At 44.0% G+C, this 20488-nt stretch overlaps 1 protein-coding gene across 1 annotated transcript in view; it reads left to right on the top strand.

Moving 5' to 3' along the window:
* ROCK1 (Rho associated coiled-coil containing protein kinase 1) overlaps positions 1-20488 on the top strand; it is a 1374854-nt gene that overhangs the window by 360136 nt on the left and 994230 nt on the right. The window contains exon 6 of the mRNA XM_069219991.1: positions 5418-5502. Coding sequence (XP_069076092.1) covers positions 5418-5502 — 85 coding nt within the window. The remainder of the gene's footprint in view (positions 1-5417; positions 5503-20488) is intronic.

The raw sequence follows: 20488 nt of genomic DNA, 5'->3' as shown, positions 1-20488 counted from the left end.
ATTGCAGTCAGTATTTGCTCTGAAGTCATTGGAGCACCAAGAAACAACTGGTAGCTGTTGCACAGCCACACCATTGTAATGTCATTGAGGGTAGAGCCTATGGAGGCTGATAATTCCTCGACACAGAATGTGTATAACTGACCATAAGAGCTAACAAACTCATGGGCAATACCTCCATTTGATAACTGCACAGCTTCTCACCCGCCTCAGTGTGTATTTAGATTGTGATTACTGGGCGTGTATCCATTCAACATCATAGCTAATGTTCTGCCTGATCACTCTGCTCCCTCATATCTACGGGCCTGTGTGTGTTTTTCCAGGTATGTTACCTCACTGTCAGCCAGCTCTCTGTAGCTCTGTAGCAGCAAATGGCAGACATGAATGTAGGCCTTGTGAGGCATTTGTGATATGGAGTCTTACAGTGTGTTTTCTTTTTTGGAAACCTGTATTTATTAGGATTTATATAAATACAAGCGGGAGACAAAAACGGTGTGTGTGTGTATGGGGGGGGGGTCCTAGAGTGATCTCAGAAACAAATAGAGAAAATAACAAAAAGAGGGAAGGACTTGTATAAGGATCATCATCTCAGTGACAACCTTAACACCATACATTGTCTAGTGACGTAGAGATAAAAATGAGCATGTGAACATCAGACAGGCAGATCATAATTACATAGAGAGTCCTGGACCGAAACACATCAGAGACTTGTCATCACACCTTCCATATTCATCATCCAATGACGAAAGTCCTCCCTGTCATACTCGTCGTGGGATGACCGGCATAACATCAGATGGGTCTACCCACACCCTAGCCCTCTTAACATAAGTTTTTGAAAGGCAATCAGATTCTTTTAAACTTGTACATCCTGTTTGCAATTATCCAGGTCGTGTTTCATGACATATATATGCCATATCTTACACCACCACTGGGAAATACCTAGTGGGCGAGGCTTCTTCCAGTTGTGGACTAATATTGATCTTGCCAGCAGGAGGAAAATGGTGAGCAGCTTACCTGTAGGTGTAGTGTATGGATAAACCGAATCCTCCTCAGCCTCCCCAAACAAAAGCACCAAAGGGTCCATCTGCAGGGTCACTAAACAAATCTTGTGGCTCAAAAGGACCACCTTAACTGAAAACGTGTTTTGTGTGTACAGTGCTACCACATGTCCCAGCAGTGGCATGAAGCTGGACCGGTGTGAAATACCCTCTCATAAGAATTTTATATGCATTAACCATATGCTGGAGACAAATAGAAGTCCTGGCTGCGTGCTTCCAAAGCCGCTGCCAAGTGTCATCGCAATGGTAAAGTTCATGCTCCTTTCGTGACTGATAAGGATCTCGCTGCAATTGGGAAAGGGTACTCAAAGCTGCATAAAGGCAAGTGATGTCCTTCTTAGGAGACCCCTGGGCAAAGATTTGTTCCAGGAGTGTTTTGGCTCTACTACCCTGATCTTTCACTAATGGCGTGTTCGCTTAATGCTGCAGCTGTTTAAAATGGACCTCATCTGCAGCAGACAAATGGAAGTGCTGACAACATATATGCCTTTCTAGCATAACTCCATCTTGGTACGACTTCCCCAGCAGTTAAGTGGCTAAAGGAGCAGAGCAAAGTTTTCAGCTTCCCTGAGCCACAGCCTATTTAGTTGCATTGCCTGGCTTTTCTCTCACTTTTGCATTCAAAAGAATTTGTGAAAGATTTTCTTACTACTTTCATACGACATTTTTAAATTAAAATTGTTTTTTTTTCAATTAAAATAAAATGAAAATTGCACAATTTAGTCTACTTATTCTGTAAAAAGGTAATTATTTTTAGTTTTGCCTTTCCTAAAGAAGTGTGTTTTATATAAATATATAACTGTGTATATATGTATCCATGTAGTAAAAACTGCTTGTGGTGGGGTATGACTATTCAGTGCTTATCATGTTATTGGCGAGTAACTTGAAAGAGGACCAGGATCACAGATAAGTAACTTCCTTTCTTTGCCAACTGTTGTTCTAAACCACTGTTGCTAGCTACATGCCCACACCTTTACCCTGCCAATTTTATATTAATGGGGTGAGAGAGCCTGTGTCTATGTTCACCGCATCTTATCCTTGGAGCCTACATTTAATAGATTCAAAGCACTATGGTTGTTCTTTTGCTGTTTGGTTGATCTTGAAAGTTCTTCATGGTTAGCCACCCAGTCCCCGGTCTCATCCGGACTGTCAAAGTGACAGACATAGTTTTACACCACTTTCAGTCTGGCCGGAGTAAAAACCATACAGTCTAGTCTCATCGCCTTTACATTCTCGTTTACCTAATCTAAATTTGAATTTATTGTACTTGACTAGAAAGTCTTTGAGAACCGTCTTGTGTGATGCTTCAAGCATTACTCAACCACCTTTGTGTGCAATGCTCGCTATTAGTTCCCTGCTACGTTTTGCAGTAATATGTTCGGAGAGTGTAGCTCCCTTAGTGAGGCTGCTGGGCTGGTGCTCTATAACCCTGCTAGACCACAAAGCATGTAGAGAGTTAATCAGCTGCACCATGTCATAGGTCCTGTTCTCCAAGAATTGCTCGAACAGCCTACTTTCTGCCCCCATCGGTACCCAAACTATAGTTAGGTTATTCTGACTTGCACATGCTTCGGCACCCCCCCATGCATTCTTCATGTGCCTTAGGAAGCTTTAAATCCATATGTACTTTTGACATGTAGCCCTTTGGTTTAGCCACTCTGTAAACTACAGCCCTCAAGTGTTTCCTCACCAGCCCACTTCTACACCTGTCTTGCAAATACAAATTAGTAACACAGATCTAGTATCCTTAATTGCTTGTAATGTAACTTCTGTGGACAAACAACTTGCTGCAAGAAGCCTGTTAACTGCATGGAGGTGAAAGGGGGTGGTTTGGCGATCCTCTGAACCTCCAGCCACACTATCCCAGGAGGACAAGGGAGGTTCAATGTATTTGTCCAGCTTGTCCTGATCAGGATGTAGCACACATGTATCTTTCACAACTTAATTGCTTAGAAGGTATGAGCATTGAATCATAAGCAGCTACGAAGTAGAAATTACATATATTGTCTTTAATTATGTTTATTCCTTCGGGGAACCTTACATTCCTGAGGCGCAACTCCCTCATTTCCGGGCAGCACACCCTACCACCGCCACTGGATTCTTCCTAAACTTCGACTAATCAAGTCACTCCAAATCAACTGTCTGCTCTATGCCTTTACTTTGTCTGGAGCAACATATATCATATTTGATTACTTGCTGCACTAACCAGGGCAACTGGAATGGATTGAACATCGAGCAGGGGGTATTTTAGGCACACTCTTCAGTTCTACTCGTGCAATATTGGCCATCAGTTGTGTTAGAACAGGCCTTCCTTCACTGTAGACAAACTGCTTGAGATGTTAACTCCTCCGAAAGCTCTACAACTGCTACCCCACAGAGTTCTGCAAGAAAGGCAGACATGCAAGAGGTCCTGGAAAAATCCTCCAGCTTGCCCCTCTTTAACGAACACCACCAAACTTACTACACATGCATATGTCCCACTGTTTGCCCCCACAGACACACCAGACTTCAGAGAGTGGGTGGGAGTCAGTTATCTGAACATTCCGTGCACTGCAGCCACTGTCATTCCCCAATCTGGGGCTTAATTGATCCGAGCCAGCTCCTCACTCTAGGGCACAGTCCAGTGCATGTTCTTCACTGCTTCAGCGGCACTGATTAGTGGTGCCTCTAGTTCAGTCCTTCCCAAATTCAAGGCGTGTGCGCTCTTCATAGCTCTGTGTTCCAACTAGCATGCTCAGTACTCTATTGCTACGGTACTGGGTCTGGAAGCCACCCAGTAGCCTCCCGGCATGTCACGGCATGTGTTGGCAGTCCAGGCAGTACTCTCCTCCACCTTGTCTGCTGCTCACCATGGCTTCCAGAGGGTTCTGTTGGTGTGTCTCCATATTTGAGTCACATGTTACCTCACGATCCAGTGAGTGGATTGCATTGTTTTTCCAGTCATTGGTCTGACTTTTGGAGAGGATGGTCAGTGAATCACTGGTCCTCTGCCTTCACAGCCAATTTATTAATCAGAGACATGCCAAAGGCCTTGCACAATTGAGGCTGACCACCCCAGGGAGTTTGGCAAAGTGCTTGTCCAGACCCCAGTGCAGTGTGTGTTCAGCAGCTTATATGATGTTCGTGAACTTGGCCACCCTTAAGCCTGGATTCACTTAAAGTCTGCATAGGACCTTAATATGGAAGTGTTTCTTTAACACAAATTTTGCTTTGCTTTGCTTGTGCAGAAATCTGTAAGAGGCAGACTCTAAAAGTTGTTATAGAAGTCTCGGGCATAGACAGCAGAGCTAGAAAACTGTAAAGGCCCATACAGCAGTGCTTTCAGTCAATTTAGAGAGGCCATGCAAAATCATAAAGCTGTCAGTTCACTGCAATCTTACATGTTCAGGCCCTCAATAGTTATAGCAATCATATAAAACATCTTTATCATTATAAAGATGAACTTCTTTTACATGAAAGTGATCTCATATCCGAGATCAGCAATAGGATATTCCTTCTGAACACTTTGTTTCCAATAATGATTATGCACATTCCAAATTTTGCTATTGAATAGTTTATTTTGAAAAGAATAAAGCTCAGTTTCCTAAATAAAAGTTTGACGCTTTCATGAACAAAAAACAAGTTTAGTCTTTTGATAGTAGCTTATTTTAAGAAAATGTTTTGATTCGCAAATATTACATTTGAATATTCTTATTCATCTTACTACTGCCACATGTGGAAAGGTTGTGAATTTCATTCACATTTATCATTGACATTTAAGGGATGTCTGTCATATGCCAGGCCTGCCAAGTCTACACCGTCGCTGCATCCTACTTTCACAATCTGACGATTCTGAACATCTTCAAATGCCACCCAAGCAACACTAGAAATTCTGTCACTCACCCTAGTCACCAGCATGTTGGACTACGGGAACACCCTGTGTGCTGGTAATACCAAGCAGCTCACTAGAAGACTATAAAACATTCAGAACTCGGCAGCCAGACCCATCCTCAACCTCCCACACAGAACACGTATCACTCCACATCTTAGGGAGCTCTACAACACACACACATCCACCCCAACACACACACACCAACACACACAATGCCGCCATCATGCCAAGAACAGTCATGTACTAGTCATGAAGTTCCACAATAAGTCAATGATGGGACATCATTTTGCCAAAGTTATCTAAACTGTTGTCGGGTATATCCACATTATGTTAAAGATGGTCTTATATTATCAATGGGCATTAATCAAATATAATGTTTCTGCTGTCAACATTTATTAACTGTAGGGGGGGGTTGAAATTGTAAGCTTCAGTGTTTGAGTTTTGACTATTTGACCCTCAATGTAGCAGTTATCTTTTTTGATCATTTGCAGAGATGTAAAGCCTGATAATATGCTGCTTGATAAATCTGGCCATTTGAAACTTGCAGATTTTGGTACATGTATGAAAATGAATAAGGTAAGATTTGTATTTGCAATAATTTGTATTCCAGTTTGTTTTTTTCTAAGTCTTTTTCATTTCATATACGGCCTAATTAAACATTGTTAAGTTTAACAACTGAATGTTTGGCTAAAGAGCTGCCATTAAATATTGTGCTTGAACTGTCAAACTGTACGAACGTTGTTTACAGGACCCTGAAAACAAAACCCTTTTTTGTGACCCATGCTTATTGCATTTATTTAAGTCTTCATGTATAGTTCCTGACCCAACAGGAAACCCAGACATCAAAAATGTCAAATATTGTTTGTAATGTGTTTCTGCTCTTTCCAACCCTACCCCTTGGGTTATAATAACCTTCCTACCATGGCACATCCTCATACCTACGTGGGCAAATTCACCATGATATTGGTTTTGATTGTAGTTTCAGCAAAGCATTGTAACAACATTTATCTCAATTGTTTTTGCCCTCTTTGGTGTGGCTAATATTTAAGATGTGATGCTCTTAATGTTTTAAATTGCTTTTGAGTTTTTATCCACATTTTTGCCAGGTATGTATTGCAACTTTGACTTGTTTTTCAGGGTTCTCAGAAATAATTTTTAAGGCTTGTCACCAGATCCCTAAGCAAGCATGGAACCTTGCGAGGTCTGCTTGAACGTTTTGCCAGCAGGGCCAAGAGGAAAGTAATTGTGTACTGAGCTGGTGTTGTGCAGGTCAGGCATGAGTTTTGTCTTCTGTGGAGGCATTTAATCTAGGGTTTATCTTGACCCTGATTTGCAAGTCAAGATTCCAAAGCTTCCCCCACCCACCACAAATGCCTTGACCAGGGAAAGATAAAATGACTGTTCTTCAACGGGTAAAAGACAGTTTGAGTTTGCCATCTTTTAATCATGTGTCTAACAGATTTAGTTGCCATTACATTGTGGTCTTAGGTATATAATGTTGTGGAGCACTACACAAAATTACATTTCCTCATGCACTTTAAAAATTTTTTTTTTAGCAAGTCTGTATATTTTATTGTATTGTTTTTAATGTAATATTTTGTTCATCCTTGTAAATGTATTTGAGTAAAATATGTGCTTATGTAAAATAGTTACACATTCATATTGTTGTTAGGTTCCCGGTCACCCCTTAAAGGGTCTTTTGCATTTTATTGGTAGAAAAGGGAAGGGGTAGTGGTCGTTAATGCGAGCCTTCGCTAATTTCTGTTCGTCCTCAATTCTAGTTGTGTCTTGCGGACCGAGTGGGATTTACTGCTGAGTTTAGTCAATCTGTCTGCACACCACAGCAAAGTGAGAGGGCAGATTGACGTTTGCACAGAAAGAGAATGAATAATAGCTGCTGCCCCAAAAAAAGAAGTGCAGTTTCAGTTGTTAACTTGAATAGGGCTAAAAAATTACACTTATTGTAGTACCAAAAGCCGACTAAACTAAACAGCACCCAGCTAGAAAGCAACTGAAATTACTCACAGCAATGACCTTAATGTCCTGAGAATTACAACTGAAAGTGTCCCAACACATCACAAGGAGAATACTTGATTCTTTGTAGTAATTGACGTGACAGCAGACAGAACTATATTGTTCTACTATTTATTGAACAACCACTAAAAGACTCGTCCATATTTAAAATTATATTTGTCTATGGTGTAAAAATGATGGTATACATTATAATATATCTTTTTTAAAACACTGAATTTGATGTGAATAGCTTCTCATTGCACAATTTGTGTTTTTCTGGGTTAACAGTAAAAAGGACATCCGATATCTATTCACAAGATGGTTCCAGAGGGATTGGGATAGCTGCCTCTTCACATTGGCTGACCGGAGTTCAGCCAATGAGAGGAGGCGGTATTCTCTCATACATCAGAGTGGGATGGAGCTCAGGGCTTTAAACAGACGCCCTCAGGTCCTGGGCTATCAATTATGGTTGCCCATCGGCATGAGAAGGAGGGCGTCAAGACACTTTGCCAAGCTGACAAAGTCACCTCTACTGGGCTGTGACATCTTCAGTCCCGCGAAGTTCCGCTCAGGAAGCCAGCTGCCTGCGCACTTAACGCATGTCTAGCTCCTGGCTGCCTGACTCTGAAAATTTAGTCTGACAGGCTGACCTTAGCTCAACCTGACACTCTTTAGGTTGACCAAAATTTTGGGGTCGAAGCCCATCTTCCCTTACATTGGCTGCTGCTGTTCCACCTCATTGCACGCAGGCTGTATATGTCATAAAGTACCCCTACCCTTCCATTATAGGATATTGCAAGTCACCGAAGAGTTCCATGACTATATACAGGTTGTGGAATTTGACAAAATATCTACTTGTCCTTGGGACTGGTTACTTCATAAATCTGCTTGTCTTGTAAAAACATATACTTGTCCCTTTGGTGCCATGTAATGTGGTGACAAATTATGTCAGCAATATCATTATATAAGAGCTCTAATAATAGCCTATGTGATTATGTCAGGGCTAATACTATAGTAGGGCTTGAATACTAGCAATTTCCTTACTTTGCCACCTTTTCGCAGATCTACATACTAGGACTGGAGGAAGCAGTATTTTTTGAGTTCATTCGGTCTAGAAATCTAGGCCATTTAAAATAACAGAGATAACAATCATACATGATAAATAGTGTTTGTTTGGGGGAAAAAAAAAAAAAAAAAAAGCACTAAGCACTATTACCAGGGTTGGAATGCCTTTGATTCTGTGCAGCACAAACCTACTAACTCGCATGTTTTAAGAATTTTCACCAACTCTTCTCTAATCTTTTCCCATACTGGAAAAGGTTGGAAATGTACTCCGGATAACGGCAGAAATGGAAGTTCTTCAAGGGTTAGGGAAAAAAAAGGTTGGGAGTAAAGTGAACTTGTGAATGCTCAATACATTTTTGCATGAGCAAATCTATAGATGCATATTTGCTTGTGCTGAAATACAATTCACAAATATTTTGTAGGAGTATGATTTCCTGGTCTACTTCTGTGAAGTCTTGTGAATTAATGAAAGCCACAATCTGCACTAATACAAACACACATACTGTTGATGCAGTTTTGTGACTTTCTTTAAGAATTGGGCCCCCTAATTAGGTCTGGTGTTAATCAAGATCTTATGCTTTAATTAAAATTCTAATTTTCTCTCTATCCATCTATCGGCTGGCTTTATTTACTGTGAGTGATAGCATTCTGCTCTTTCACAAGGACCATATTGGCACACACAGTACTTTTGTTCAGTGACCGGAACTACTGTGGCAATGTGTGCCTTCTGAAACCAATTTTTCTTTTGCTTTTTGACCGTGTTTGTTACAGTGGTGAGGGCCTGGCATCTAACACAAAAAGAACGTTTTACAAAAACCATGTCAAAACAAGAAAGACTGACCACTAGTGTCAGATCTGTTGGCGTTGCCAATGCTTGTTAATTTTCATGTTTCCTATAATCTTGTTGAAACTGGTTACACAGATTTTCCATAATGAATATTTTTGGAAATACTAGCATGCATCAACATATTTTACTAAATAATGCTTCAAAGCATTAATACCTAAAATTTCACAGTAATTTAGCAAAATGTTTTTTTCCTACTTGCATTTTTTTCTTACAATTGTTTTGAAAACGAGGAATCATCAATCTTGCTTACATGCTTCTGCAAACATTTGCATCTCATCAGAGAGCATTCTGGGAGCAATATATGTAGTCCCATTGTTAAACTTTTCAAACGTAGGTACACGCATTTTCTTTTACTGCAACCACTGTCGGTAGGTCAGTGTGAGCTTACAACATCTATTTAGAGCGCTCACCTTAAAAGCTTTACATTAATGAACAATAAATGCAAGCTTAAACTTCATTAACACATGGACACAAATATTACTGTAGCTGCAGACAGTTCCCTTCCCTGTAAACTGGAAGCCAAAGGGTTTGTGCTGCAAGGGGTGTGCCTACTTGTCCCAAAGACAAGATAAACATGAAAACTTGTTGTCCTTCACCACAAACATCATGTCCTGGGCATCAGGCTATAAGAATTCCACGCCCCCGATATAGAGGAATGAGACCGAAGGCCAAGTTCCTTGATAAGGGAATGGAACTCCAGTATCTTTTCAGGTGACCATCATTCCCAAGTTACTGAGGATTCATGCTTATTTTTCTGGTTGGACACCTCTCCATATATCCAGCACTATGTGCTTTGCGCCTTCTTTTTGTTTCATTTCCAACCATGAGTTCAATTATTTACCTCCTCACCCCTTTTATTTTAATTTGGACTGGGCATTATGGTGTGTAAAGGAATCCCCCCAGCCTGGCCACAGCTCCTCATGTATTGGGCTTAGTTGGGTTTCCCTGTCTCCTGTAGCATTTTCTACCTTGCTTGGATGTTGCAGTGCTTTACCCCCACTGTGTCTCATCTGCGTTTCCCACATCCCTCTCATATTAAGATCTCAGTTTAGTCAGTCTGGATTGCTATTGTACATGGTCTTATAAATCCTAGAGACTGTTTTTGTGGGCATTGTTTTGTAGATTGTTATTGAAATATTTGTCATGTTTGGATTGGGTCAGATCATTTTCACTAGCTCATTCTTATGGGTAAGTGGCTGTCACAAATAACGTTTAAAGGGATAAACATGTTGGCAAACAGGGACGTTTCCAGCAAACTTTAAGAAGTCTAGCCTGATTGCTAATGGAAATTAAACTACCAAAAAAGTGACATCCCTATCAAAACTCCCAGCTTCTGTTGTGGCAATATTATGTTTTGCTGGTCCTCAAACCTTTCTTCCGTAATTGAAGTGACAAATGGGACACCTGTTTGAAGTCTCCTTATCAAATATCTGCTTTATAGGTCGTTAATATAGGTATATTCCTCTAGTATTGAGTCTTTTATAGATTAATCTGCCTGAATCTTCACTGTTTTCAAGATGGGAGTCCACCTGTAATCATAATAAGTAGTACTAAGGAAAGCTGTGAATAGTCAAACTTTAAACAAGTGACATGGGTAATCTATTCACATAGCTTTCAAAAGAACTAAACTTAAGCCAACAAGCTGCTGATCCATTTCTTCCCTCAAGGGTCACCATACCTCTGATGTCTTACCACTCGTAATGTAAAGGGAGTCTTACTTGGTTCTTCAGTGAAAACTCCCATTACTTGTTAAATAATCCTGGTGGCCCCAGTGTGGTTGAAACAATTTTAGTACACTGGACTGTTCCTTCTGTTGAACAGCATCATATCCCACTCAAACCTGTGCAAGAGTTACTGATGATGAACAATGGTTAAGTTGTTCATCACACTCTGGAGTCTCCAGAATTTCAAATCAGTTAATAAGAAGCCCTTTCAAGACCATTCACAAGGCTGATCTGCAACTTCTATCCTGGAAAATGGATTTGCTGTTAACTCTCAATTCGACTAGAAGAATCCGTGTAATTCAGGCTTTTACTGTTAAACATCCATACTTACAGTTCAAAGATAAGTCGATATTAGGATAAATTCTCTTTTTATCACTAAAGTCCAATCTGACTTTTATCTCTGTGGGCTGATAACTTTGAAGACTTAATTCAGGAATCCAGTCAGTTTGGCAGAAAGAGCCCTTTATGCCGTAGATGTGAAAAGATAATTGAAATTCTACATTGAGAGAACTCGACCATTTGGAAAATCTGACCAACGCCTTACAGTATTAGCTCTTTCAAGAAAAGGACGGGTACTATCAAGGAGTAGACCTTGAGTGTCGGCAGCTATAGTGTTTTGTCACAATAAAGCTGAAGGCCCCTTGAGGGAGAGATTGCGAACGTATTTCACTAGCAGTGTAGCAACTTCCACTGGCTTGTTTGCCTGAGTATCCCTACCTGATATATGTAGGGGTTCTACATGGAAGAACAGACGTGCACTAGGCACTACTACCTAAATTCCACAACAAAGGACAATGCAGTGGGACAGACAGTTCTTCTCAATCTATCGCAATGAGGTGATCTGTCTTTTATGCGATTAAAGTTTTTTTGTGTTTTTGTTTAAGCTAATCCTATACCCTTTCTACCACCACATTCTGTCAAGTTTGTTACTGCTCGCTGTTCAGATTCAGGAATGTGAATCTGTAGGAAGCTGGCCTGGTGTTTGTTGGGCACCAATGGTGTTGCCACCCTAAACTAGGTATCCCCTATTAGTGAAGTGTAGGCGATGTCTTGGAAGTCATGGCTTTCTAGAGGTAGCTGTTGATAAGCAGCCAAGACTTCTCTAGGAAACAGGCAAAGCTTATGCAATACCACAATAGTCAAACAGTAACTTCTCACCCATGAAACAACCACACAGTGTTAAAAAAAAATAAAAGTATTTTATTATTAGAACACAACACTAGAATACTTATAGGTAGTTTGCCCCAACTGGAGGTAATTACACACCAATTATTTACACAATAGCAATCAGTAAGGAGCATAAAAACAACAAGCATTGGCAAAAGTATTAGAAAAATAGTGAGGGTCCTAGCAGAGGGCCAAACCATATTCTAAGAAAGTGGAATGTGACATACATTCCTCCACCCAAGGATGTGGAGTTGTTAGAGGGGAGCTGGAAGGAGGGGGAACCCCAAGAGGTAACTGAGTGACCCCCAGTGACCAGGAGAACAGAGGTAAGTACCTGGTTTTCCCAAAAACTCACAGGAGGACTTAACAAAAGGATTGTGCAAGACCCAGACCAGAAAGGAAGGAACCAAAGGTTGATCCTGGAAGAAGAGGACTGGCAAAAGGAGGAGACATAGTCCAGCTCATGATGGATTGTCTGGTTGTGGCAAAAGCCACTTCCCATCCTTCTGTGGATGCAGGATCAGGTCACCGGGGGAAGAAGACCAGCTGTGGAGCTCAGGAGCTGAAGAGGAGTCCTTGGAGTGGTGCCAGATGGTGTCCCACGTCGGTTGTCGGGTTCCAGATGGTCAGTGGTGCTGGAGAAAAACCAACAAGCCTTGGCAAATGCAAGAGGAGCAAAAGAAGAGTTGTAAGGCTGAAGAGGACCAGCAAGGCCCCGGAGACTCAACCCTTCGGGGGTGGGGGGAAGTCCAAGATGACCCTCAGCAGTCGGGAGAGCCAACAGAAGCAGCCGCAGCCCCCACAGACAACTCACTGGCAGCAGACACAGTAAGTCGCAGTGAGGCCCAATCAGCACACCTGAAGAGGAGTCCTAAGTCGCCGGAGCAGCAGAGAGGACACTGTGCTTGGCAGAATGAACTGCTGGAAGCCAGGGCTACACTGAGCCTGAAGAGCCGTTGGAGCAGGAGCAAACAAGACTGGGTAGCTGCAAGAGTTGAGGTGCATAGGAGTACTATCCTGCAAGGGCTTACAATCTCCCAAGTTGGACAGCTGGCAGAGAGAACCAAGGGGACCACTCCAAACCACCACCTGTGATGCATGATCCACGCAATTCCAGAGGAGAGCAGATCCACACAGCTGGTCGTCGTTGCGGTTAGTGCCTGCAGATGCAGGGGAGTCACTCCTTCACTCCAAGGGATATTCCTTCATGTTTCTTGGTGTAGGCTGAAGTCTCGCCGAACTCAGAGGATGCGTAGCTGGAGAAATGTTGCAGTTGGTGGAAGGAGCCGGAGAAACAATGTTGCAGTGCGAAGTAGTCACTGGAGTTGCAGCTTGTCGGTTCCTGAAGAGTCCAGTTGCGGTTCCAGTGGCCAGAAGATGAAGTAAATGATGCAGAGGAGACCTGGTGGAGTCTTGCATGTTGAATCTGAGGACCCACCCGCAAGGGAGTCTCTAAATAGCCCTAAAAGTAAGGATTGGTCACCTTCCAAGGAGACTATGTATAAGGAGGGGGCTGTGACGTCACCTGCCTGACCTGGCCACTCCGATGTTCCTGCAGATTTTGGTTTCAAGATGGCAGAATCAAGTGGCCACCTGGAGAAGCTCTGGGCACCACCCCTGGGTGATTATGGACATGGAAAGGGTTACTCCACGTTCCTTTGTCCAGTTTCACGCAAGAGCAGGGACCAGGGGTCCCTGGGCTGGTGCAAACGGGTTTGTGCAAGGAGGGCACCAATTCTGTCCTTCATAGCATACCACTGTCTTTGGGAGGCTACCCCTTCCAAGCCTTGTAACACTTGTTTTCAAGGGAGATGGCGTTACCTCCCTCTCCCACGGGAAATCCTTTGTTCGGCCTTCCCCTGCTTCAACCGGTCAAACAGCAGGAGGGCAGAAACCTGTCTGAAGGTTGGCAGCAGCGCTGGCTTCCTGGAAAACCTTAGAATATTGGTAGGAGCAATACTGGGGGTCCTCTAAGGGGCCCCCAGAGTGCATGGAATCATACAACCAATACTGGCAACAGTATTGGGATATGATTCCGACATGTTTGGTACCAAACATGCCCAGGTTCAGAGTTACCATTATATAGCTGGAGACAGTGCAATGGAGCTGCTCTCACACACAGGGACCTGCACCCTTCCCTCTGGGCTAGGAGGGCCTACTGTAGGGGTGACTTACAGTGACCTGGTGCAGCGACCTGTGGTAAAAGGGTGCAAGCACCTTTTCACACAGGCTGCAATGGACAGCCTGAAGGCACTTTTTGCATGGGCTTCCATGGGTGGCACAATACATGCTGCAGCCCATGAGGAACCCCTGGTGCCCCAATGCTCTATATACTTAAGTATCATATACTAGGTACATATAAGTTGGTACCAGTATGCCAGTTGTGGGGTGTGCAAAGTCCTAGGCAACCAAATTTATAGGCACAATCTCTGGGGTCCTGATTAGCAGGATCCTAGTGAAAACAGTCAAAGCATACTGATGATAGGCAAAAAGTGGGGGTAACCACGCCAAAAAGAGTGACTTTCTTACAGAATCTATAAAAGATTCAATAATGGAGAAAAAAACAAGCTAGTTACCTGTACACAGTGGGTCTCCATTATTCATATCTTGCATAGATTCACATGCAACTCTCTTTCCTTCCTTTTGGACAAGCTCACTGTATTGAATACCTCATGAACTAACTTGTGCTAACAAATCTGTGATATGGTGTTCCTTGTGGTGGGGAGGAGTGAATCAACAACTGCTTCCTGGTTAGCTGAAATTTGTCTCTTTAAAATTTGAATTGGTTACCAATGTCACTTGTTTAAAGATTCCCTATTCAAGGCATTGCCTTGTACTACTTATGATTCCAATGGGACTCCCATCTTGAAGACAGGGAAGATTCAAGTATGTGAATCTATAAAATATATCAATACTGGAGAACCACAGTATACAGGTAGGTTACTTGGTTTTTCACGCTACTTAATTGCTCATTCTTATTTCTTTTGTATCTTGTATTGTTTGTAAATATTTCCTCAGGAGCTCTTGTTCTTCGAATAGTTTTGTGCTTTAAGTGACTTTAGATCTATATGGGTTGTAGTTAGCCAGGTCTAATCTTTTTCCTGGTGTCCGTTCTAAGATTCAGGAATGTGTCCTCAATACATTCAGTAGTGGCCTTAACAAGATTGTGGGTGATAAAAACTTGCTTTTTGTTCCAAAGGAATTTCTTTCACTCTCTGTGTATGCAATAATAGGGCTACTTGTGTAAATGCCAACAGGTACAGGATGATTCCTGTTGATTTTGTAATTAGTGTACTTAACTTTCCAGGACTAAATCTGTGAAAGCTGGGTGGTCTGTTTAATTTCTCACTTTAGACCCAGAAGTTTTGGGATTGATCTATTGGACTTTTTTTTTTTTTTTTTTAAACAACCTCTGCTAGAATACCACATAGAGATATCTTCCTCCAATTCCTGTATTTCAAGTCGTCATTTGCCGTAGTCATTAAGATCAGGAAGGCATTAAATACTTTGCAGTTTTGGCACAAATGGTTTTAATCACTGCACTGGTGGATAACTTGGATGCATATTTTGACTGAAACCACAAAACTGCTTGGTGTCAATTTGTAACCTTTTTACCTCTAAAACGGGTTACTTAATTTAATTAGGAAATTCATTTCATTTCACTGGTTCCACCTCATTCTTCGTGATTATGGTTTATTTATTAAAGGTCTCTTCTAGTTTCTCCCCTCTCCACCTTTTGGCTTGGTTCCATGTGAAAAAATTGTACTCTAAAATTTATGTTAACATAACTTTCTCAAAACCTATTTGACAATAACATTAATTTTGGTATCATATCTTTTGAAATCATCATTCTCTACATACAGATGTACTGCAGGCAGAATGAATGCTAGTTGTTGGCACATTTGATATATATTAATATCTTTATATAGTTTTCATCCTTAATTAACATCTTTTTCATCAATTTAGTTTTTTAAATTTTTTTTTTACTAGTTTTGCTTTAATTGCACTTCTAGCACACACCTGCATGCAAGTGCGAAATAAATTATACAAAATGCTACTTGCTGGCTTGATTTGCATGTGTAAATATTATAAGGTCCATTGCAGTGCACATATACATAATTTTGCAGTCGTTCTGCTAAGAAAACAAAAATTTGACTTTGGCAAGACTCTGGGGGTTGGCCAGCAAAGGTGGGGGGGTGGTTCCAGGGCCTGGGTGCATGCCTGGCCTTGTGGCTAACCCCACACTGTGCAATTCAAAGGCAGCACACAGCTTGGGATTGGCTGCACATGGTAGTTGGCTGCTGGCCCTGTCCTGCAGCCATTCCCACGCTGTGCACTGCTGATAGTAGTTAGGTATGGTAATAAAATATTACCTCACATATTACATCACTTACGACATGTTATAAAACATCATGGTAACATCAATGCGATATCTGAAATGACATCATTGATGACACTGTACATGATGAGGCATGAGTTGCAGTTACTTCAGACAACTCTAACTGGTGAATTTCAGTGTTTTGTTTAGTTAAAAATGTAACATGTTAACTGACATTTTCACTTAAATTTAACATCACATTAACCTTTGTCTTTTTGTCCTGTGAACATATTTATTTTATATTCCATTTATAGTGCTTTCTTTATTTTTTGGGCTATTGAATGGCATCTTAAACCCACTTTTTAAAATATTTCTACAGACCTGCCAAACTTAAGAAAAAATACACCATGTAAGGATGGGATATGGCCTTGTGCCCAGAACTACCTAGGAGGCACTAATGCTCCTCCCCGCCACCCTGAAATCCCCTCCTCCTAAAAACAAGCCTGCAGAGGCTATTGCTGAATTCCTGGGTTGTTTTTGCACCTCGTAATGTATGTCAGCTTTTAAAAGCCACTGTGTGATATTGGGTCCTCACTAGGTGATTGTATGAATGTAGCCAGTATTGTGTGATGCATGGAGGCACAGTGTGAGATGGCAGGTCTTTTTCTATTTCGTTTTTCCAGAGGTTCCCCCAAATAATACCTACCACGACCACAAGCCCACGCGCCATCAACCACCTCAAGTGCATCCTGATCAACGCTCGTTCCGTCCACAAGCACGCCGTTGAACTTTGGGACCTCCTGGACTCCACAGCCCCGGACGTCGCCTTCATCACGGAGACATGGATGAACGCCTCCTCTGCTCCAGACATCGCTACCGCCATCCCCGAAGGCTACAAGATCTCCAGAAAAGACCGCACCAACCAAGTAGGAGGAGGTGTCGCCATCATCTTCAAAGACTCCATCAGCGTCACCACCTCCACCGAAGACCCCCCCCTCGCCGCTGAACACCTGCATTTTCAGATTCGCACCGACCCAAGGACCACCCTCAGAGGATCCCTCGTCTACCGTCCTCCCGGACCTCGCGCCTCTTTCAGCGACGCCATCGCCGACTTCATCTCCCCGCACGCCCTCGCCTCACCGGACTACATCCTCCTAGGCGACCTCAACTTCCATCTGGAACAAAACAACGACCCCAACACCACCACCCTGCTCGACAACCTCGCCAACCTCGGCCTCAAACAACTGGTGAACACCGCCACCCACATCGCCGGACACACGCTCGACCCTATCTTCTCCGCCAGCAAACACGTCTTCTTCAGCCACACCTCTGCCCTACACTGGACCGACCACAGCTGCGTCCACTTCACATTCCGACGCGAGACCTCCCACCTCCGCACTCAACCCATCCCTCGTCGACAGTGGAACAAGATCCCTGAAGAGCAACTCTTCTCCGCTCTCGCCGCCAACCAACCCACCCTCACCACCGACCCCAACGACGCAGCTCTCAACCTCACAAACTGGATCTCCAACTGCGCTGACAACCTTGCTCCCCTCAAACGCACGCATCGACAGACCAACACCAAAAAACCTCTCTGGTTCTCTGACACCCTCAAAGAATCAAAGAAAACTTGTCGTGCCCTTGAGAAGGCCTGGCGCAAGGACCACACCGCTGACAACATGACCGCCCTCAAGAACGCTACACGCGAACACCACCACCTGATCCGCACTGCCAAAAGGAACTTTTTCACCGACAGACTAGACAAAAACAGCCACAACAGCAGAGAACTCTTTAGCATCGTCAAAGAGTTCTCCAACCCCAGCGCCAGCGCCAACGCCGTCACGCCCTCACAGGATTTGTGCGAATCCCTCGCCACTTTCTTCCATCGCAAGATCAGCGACCTCCACGACAGCTTCGGACACCAGACCCAACCATACACCACTGAACCCGCTTCCCCGGACATCACCCTCAACAACTGGACCCACATCAACACGGAAGAAACCAAATCCATCATGAACTCTATCCACTCCGGCGCCCCTTCGGACCCCTGCCCGCACTTCATCTTTAACAAAGCCGACGACATCATCGCCCCGCACCTCCAGACCGTCATCAACTCTTCTTTTTCTTCTGCTACCTTCCCCGAATGCTGGAAGCACGCTGAAGTCAACGCCCTACTAAAGAAACCTACGGCTGACCCAAGCGACCTGAAAAACTTCCGCCCCATCTCTCTTCTACCTTTCCCAGCCAAGGTAATAGAAAAGACCGTCAACAAACAGCTGACCACCTTCCTGGAAGACAACAACCTGCTCGACCCTTCACAAACCGGATTCCGAACCAACCACAGCACGGAAACCGCCCTCATCTCAGTCACAGACGACATCAGAACCCTGATGGACAACGGTGAAACAGTCGCCCTCATTCTCCTCGACCTCTCGGCTGCCTTTGACACCGTCTGTCACCGCACCCTAATCACCCGCCTACGCTCCACCGGGATCCAAGGCCAGGCCCTGGACTGGATCGCCTCCTTCCTCGCTAACCGCTCCCAAGAGTTTACCTCCCTCCGTTTCGCTCAGAACCCACCAAGATCATCTGCGGCGTACCTCAAGGCTCATCGCTCAGCCCGACACTCTTCAATGTCTACATGAGCCCCCTCGCCGACATTGTACGCAAGCACAACATCATCATCATCACCTCCTACGCCGACGACACCCAACTTGTACTCTCCCTCACCAAGGACCCCGCCAGCGCCAAGACCAACCTACAAGAGGGTATGAAGGACGTCGCAGATTGGATGAGGCTCAGCCGCCTAAAGCTGAACTCTGAAAAAACGGAAGTCCTCATCCTCGGCAACACCCCGTCCGCCTGGGACGACTCCTGGTGGCCCACGGCCCTCGGCACCGCACCGACCCCCGCAGACCACGCCCGCAACCTCGGCTTCATCTTGGACCCTCTTCTCACCATGACCAAGCAAGTCAACGCCGTGTCCTCCGCCTGCTTCCTCACTCTCCGCATGCTCCGCAAGATCTTCCGCTGGATCCCCGCCGACACCAGAAAAACCGTGACCCACGCCCTTGTCACGAGTCGCCTGGACTACGGCAACACCCTCTACGCCGGGACCACCGCCAAACTCCAAAACCGCCTGCAACGCATCCAAAACGCCTCGGCCCGCCTCATCCTCGACGTACCCCGCAACAGCCACATCTCCGCACACCTGAGACACCTGCATTGGCTCCCAGTCAGCAAAAGGATCACCTTCCGTCTTCTCACCCACGCACACAAAGCCCTCCACAACAAGGGACCGGAATACCTCAACAGACGCCTCAGCTTCTACGTCCCCACCCGTCCCCTCCGCTCCGCTGGCCTCGCACTTGCTGCCGTCCCTCGCACCCGCCGCTCCACGACGGGTGGGAGATCTTTCTCCTTCCTGGCGGCCAAGACCTGGAACTCCCTCCCCACCAGCCTCAGGACCACCCAGGACCACTCCGCTTTCCGGAGACTCCTAAAGACTTGGCTGTTCGAGCAGCGATAACCCCCCCTTTCCCCCCTAGCGCCTTGAGACCCGCACGGGTGAGTAGCGCGCTTTATAAATGTTAATGATTTGATTTGATTTGACTAGTGGTCGCCAGTAGGTTGTAAAGGTTAGGATGTAGTTTCCATAGGAAAAGCATTTTCTGTTTTGCTAATGACGTTGACGCTGTTTGAGGAATCTTCACAAACTTTTCAAAACTAGTACGACAGTCAGTTCAGCTGGGGGTGGTCCCAAGATGCTTTTTCTCCATGCAATTTCCCATTGGGAGTTTGAACATTAGTACAGCCCAAACCACTGGACAGAATTACACCAAATGTGTCAGAAAGGTAGCTCTTGTGTGTAGGTTGGTGAAAGGTAGCTCTTGTGTACAGCTAACATTTGTTGCGTTGGAGCTGCTCAGTATGATAATTGCATCAGAAATGTTACAGACCAATTTACTGGAAGCAAATGTGTTAGGAATCCGATTCTTAGTAGAATTATTGCAGGGCATGTAAAAACATTCATGATTCCTTGAGTCAGACAACTACATAAGTCACATTGCTAATCATAGACCTTAAGCAGAGCATGTCCAAACATGTCTATTATAGATGAACTTCCCATTTTAAAATGCGTACAAGTATCATATCTGCAGATCCAAGATTTGTAAGCTTGTTAAAATTGCCCATAATTTTTGGCAGGGCAGCCGTACGACAAGGGTACGGGACTGGCTGCATGACCCCTCATACTGTAATGAGCAGCTGGAAATCTATTATACAATGATACCTCTAAAATATCTCCCTAGAACATTCGGGCCCCACTAGAAAGACACCTGCTAAGCCATGATATTGAAAGAGTCTAAAGAACCATGACGGGCAGAAACAATAGAAGGGCGATATCGGATACGCCTGTAAGTCACAAAA

The sequence above is a fragment of the Pleurodeles waltl genome, chromosome 2_2, assembly GCF_031143425.1.
Source record: "Pleurodeles waltl isolate 20211129_DDA chromosome 2_2, aPleWal1.hap1.20221129, whole genome shotgun sequence".
Lineage (NCBI taxonomy): Eukaryota > Metazoa > Chordata > Amphibia > Caudata > Salamandridae > Pleurodeles > Pleurodeles waltl.
This window is presented reverse-complemented; position numbering and strand designations above follow the sequence as displayed.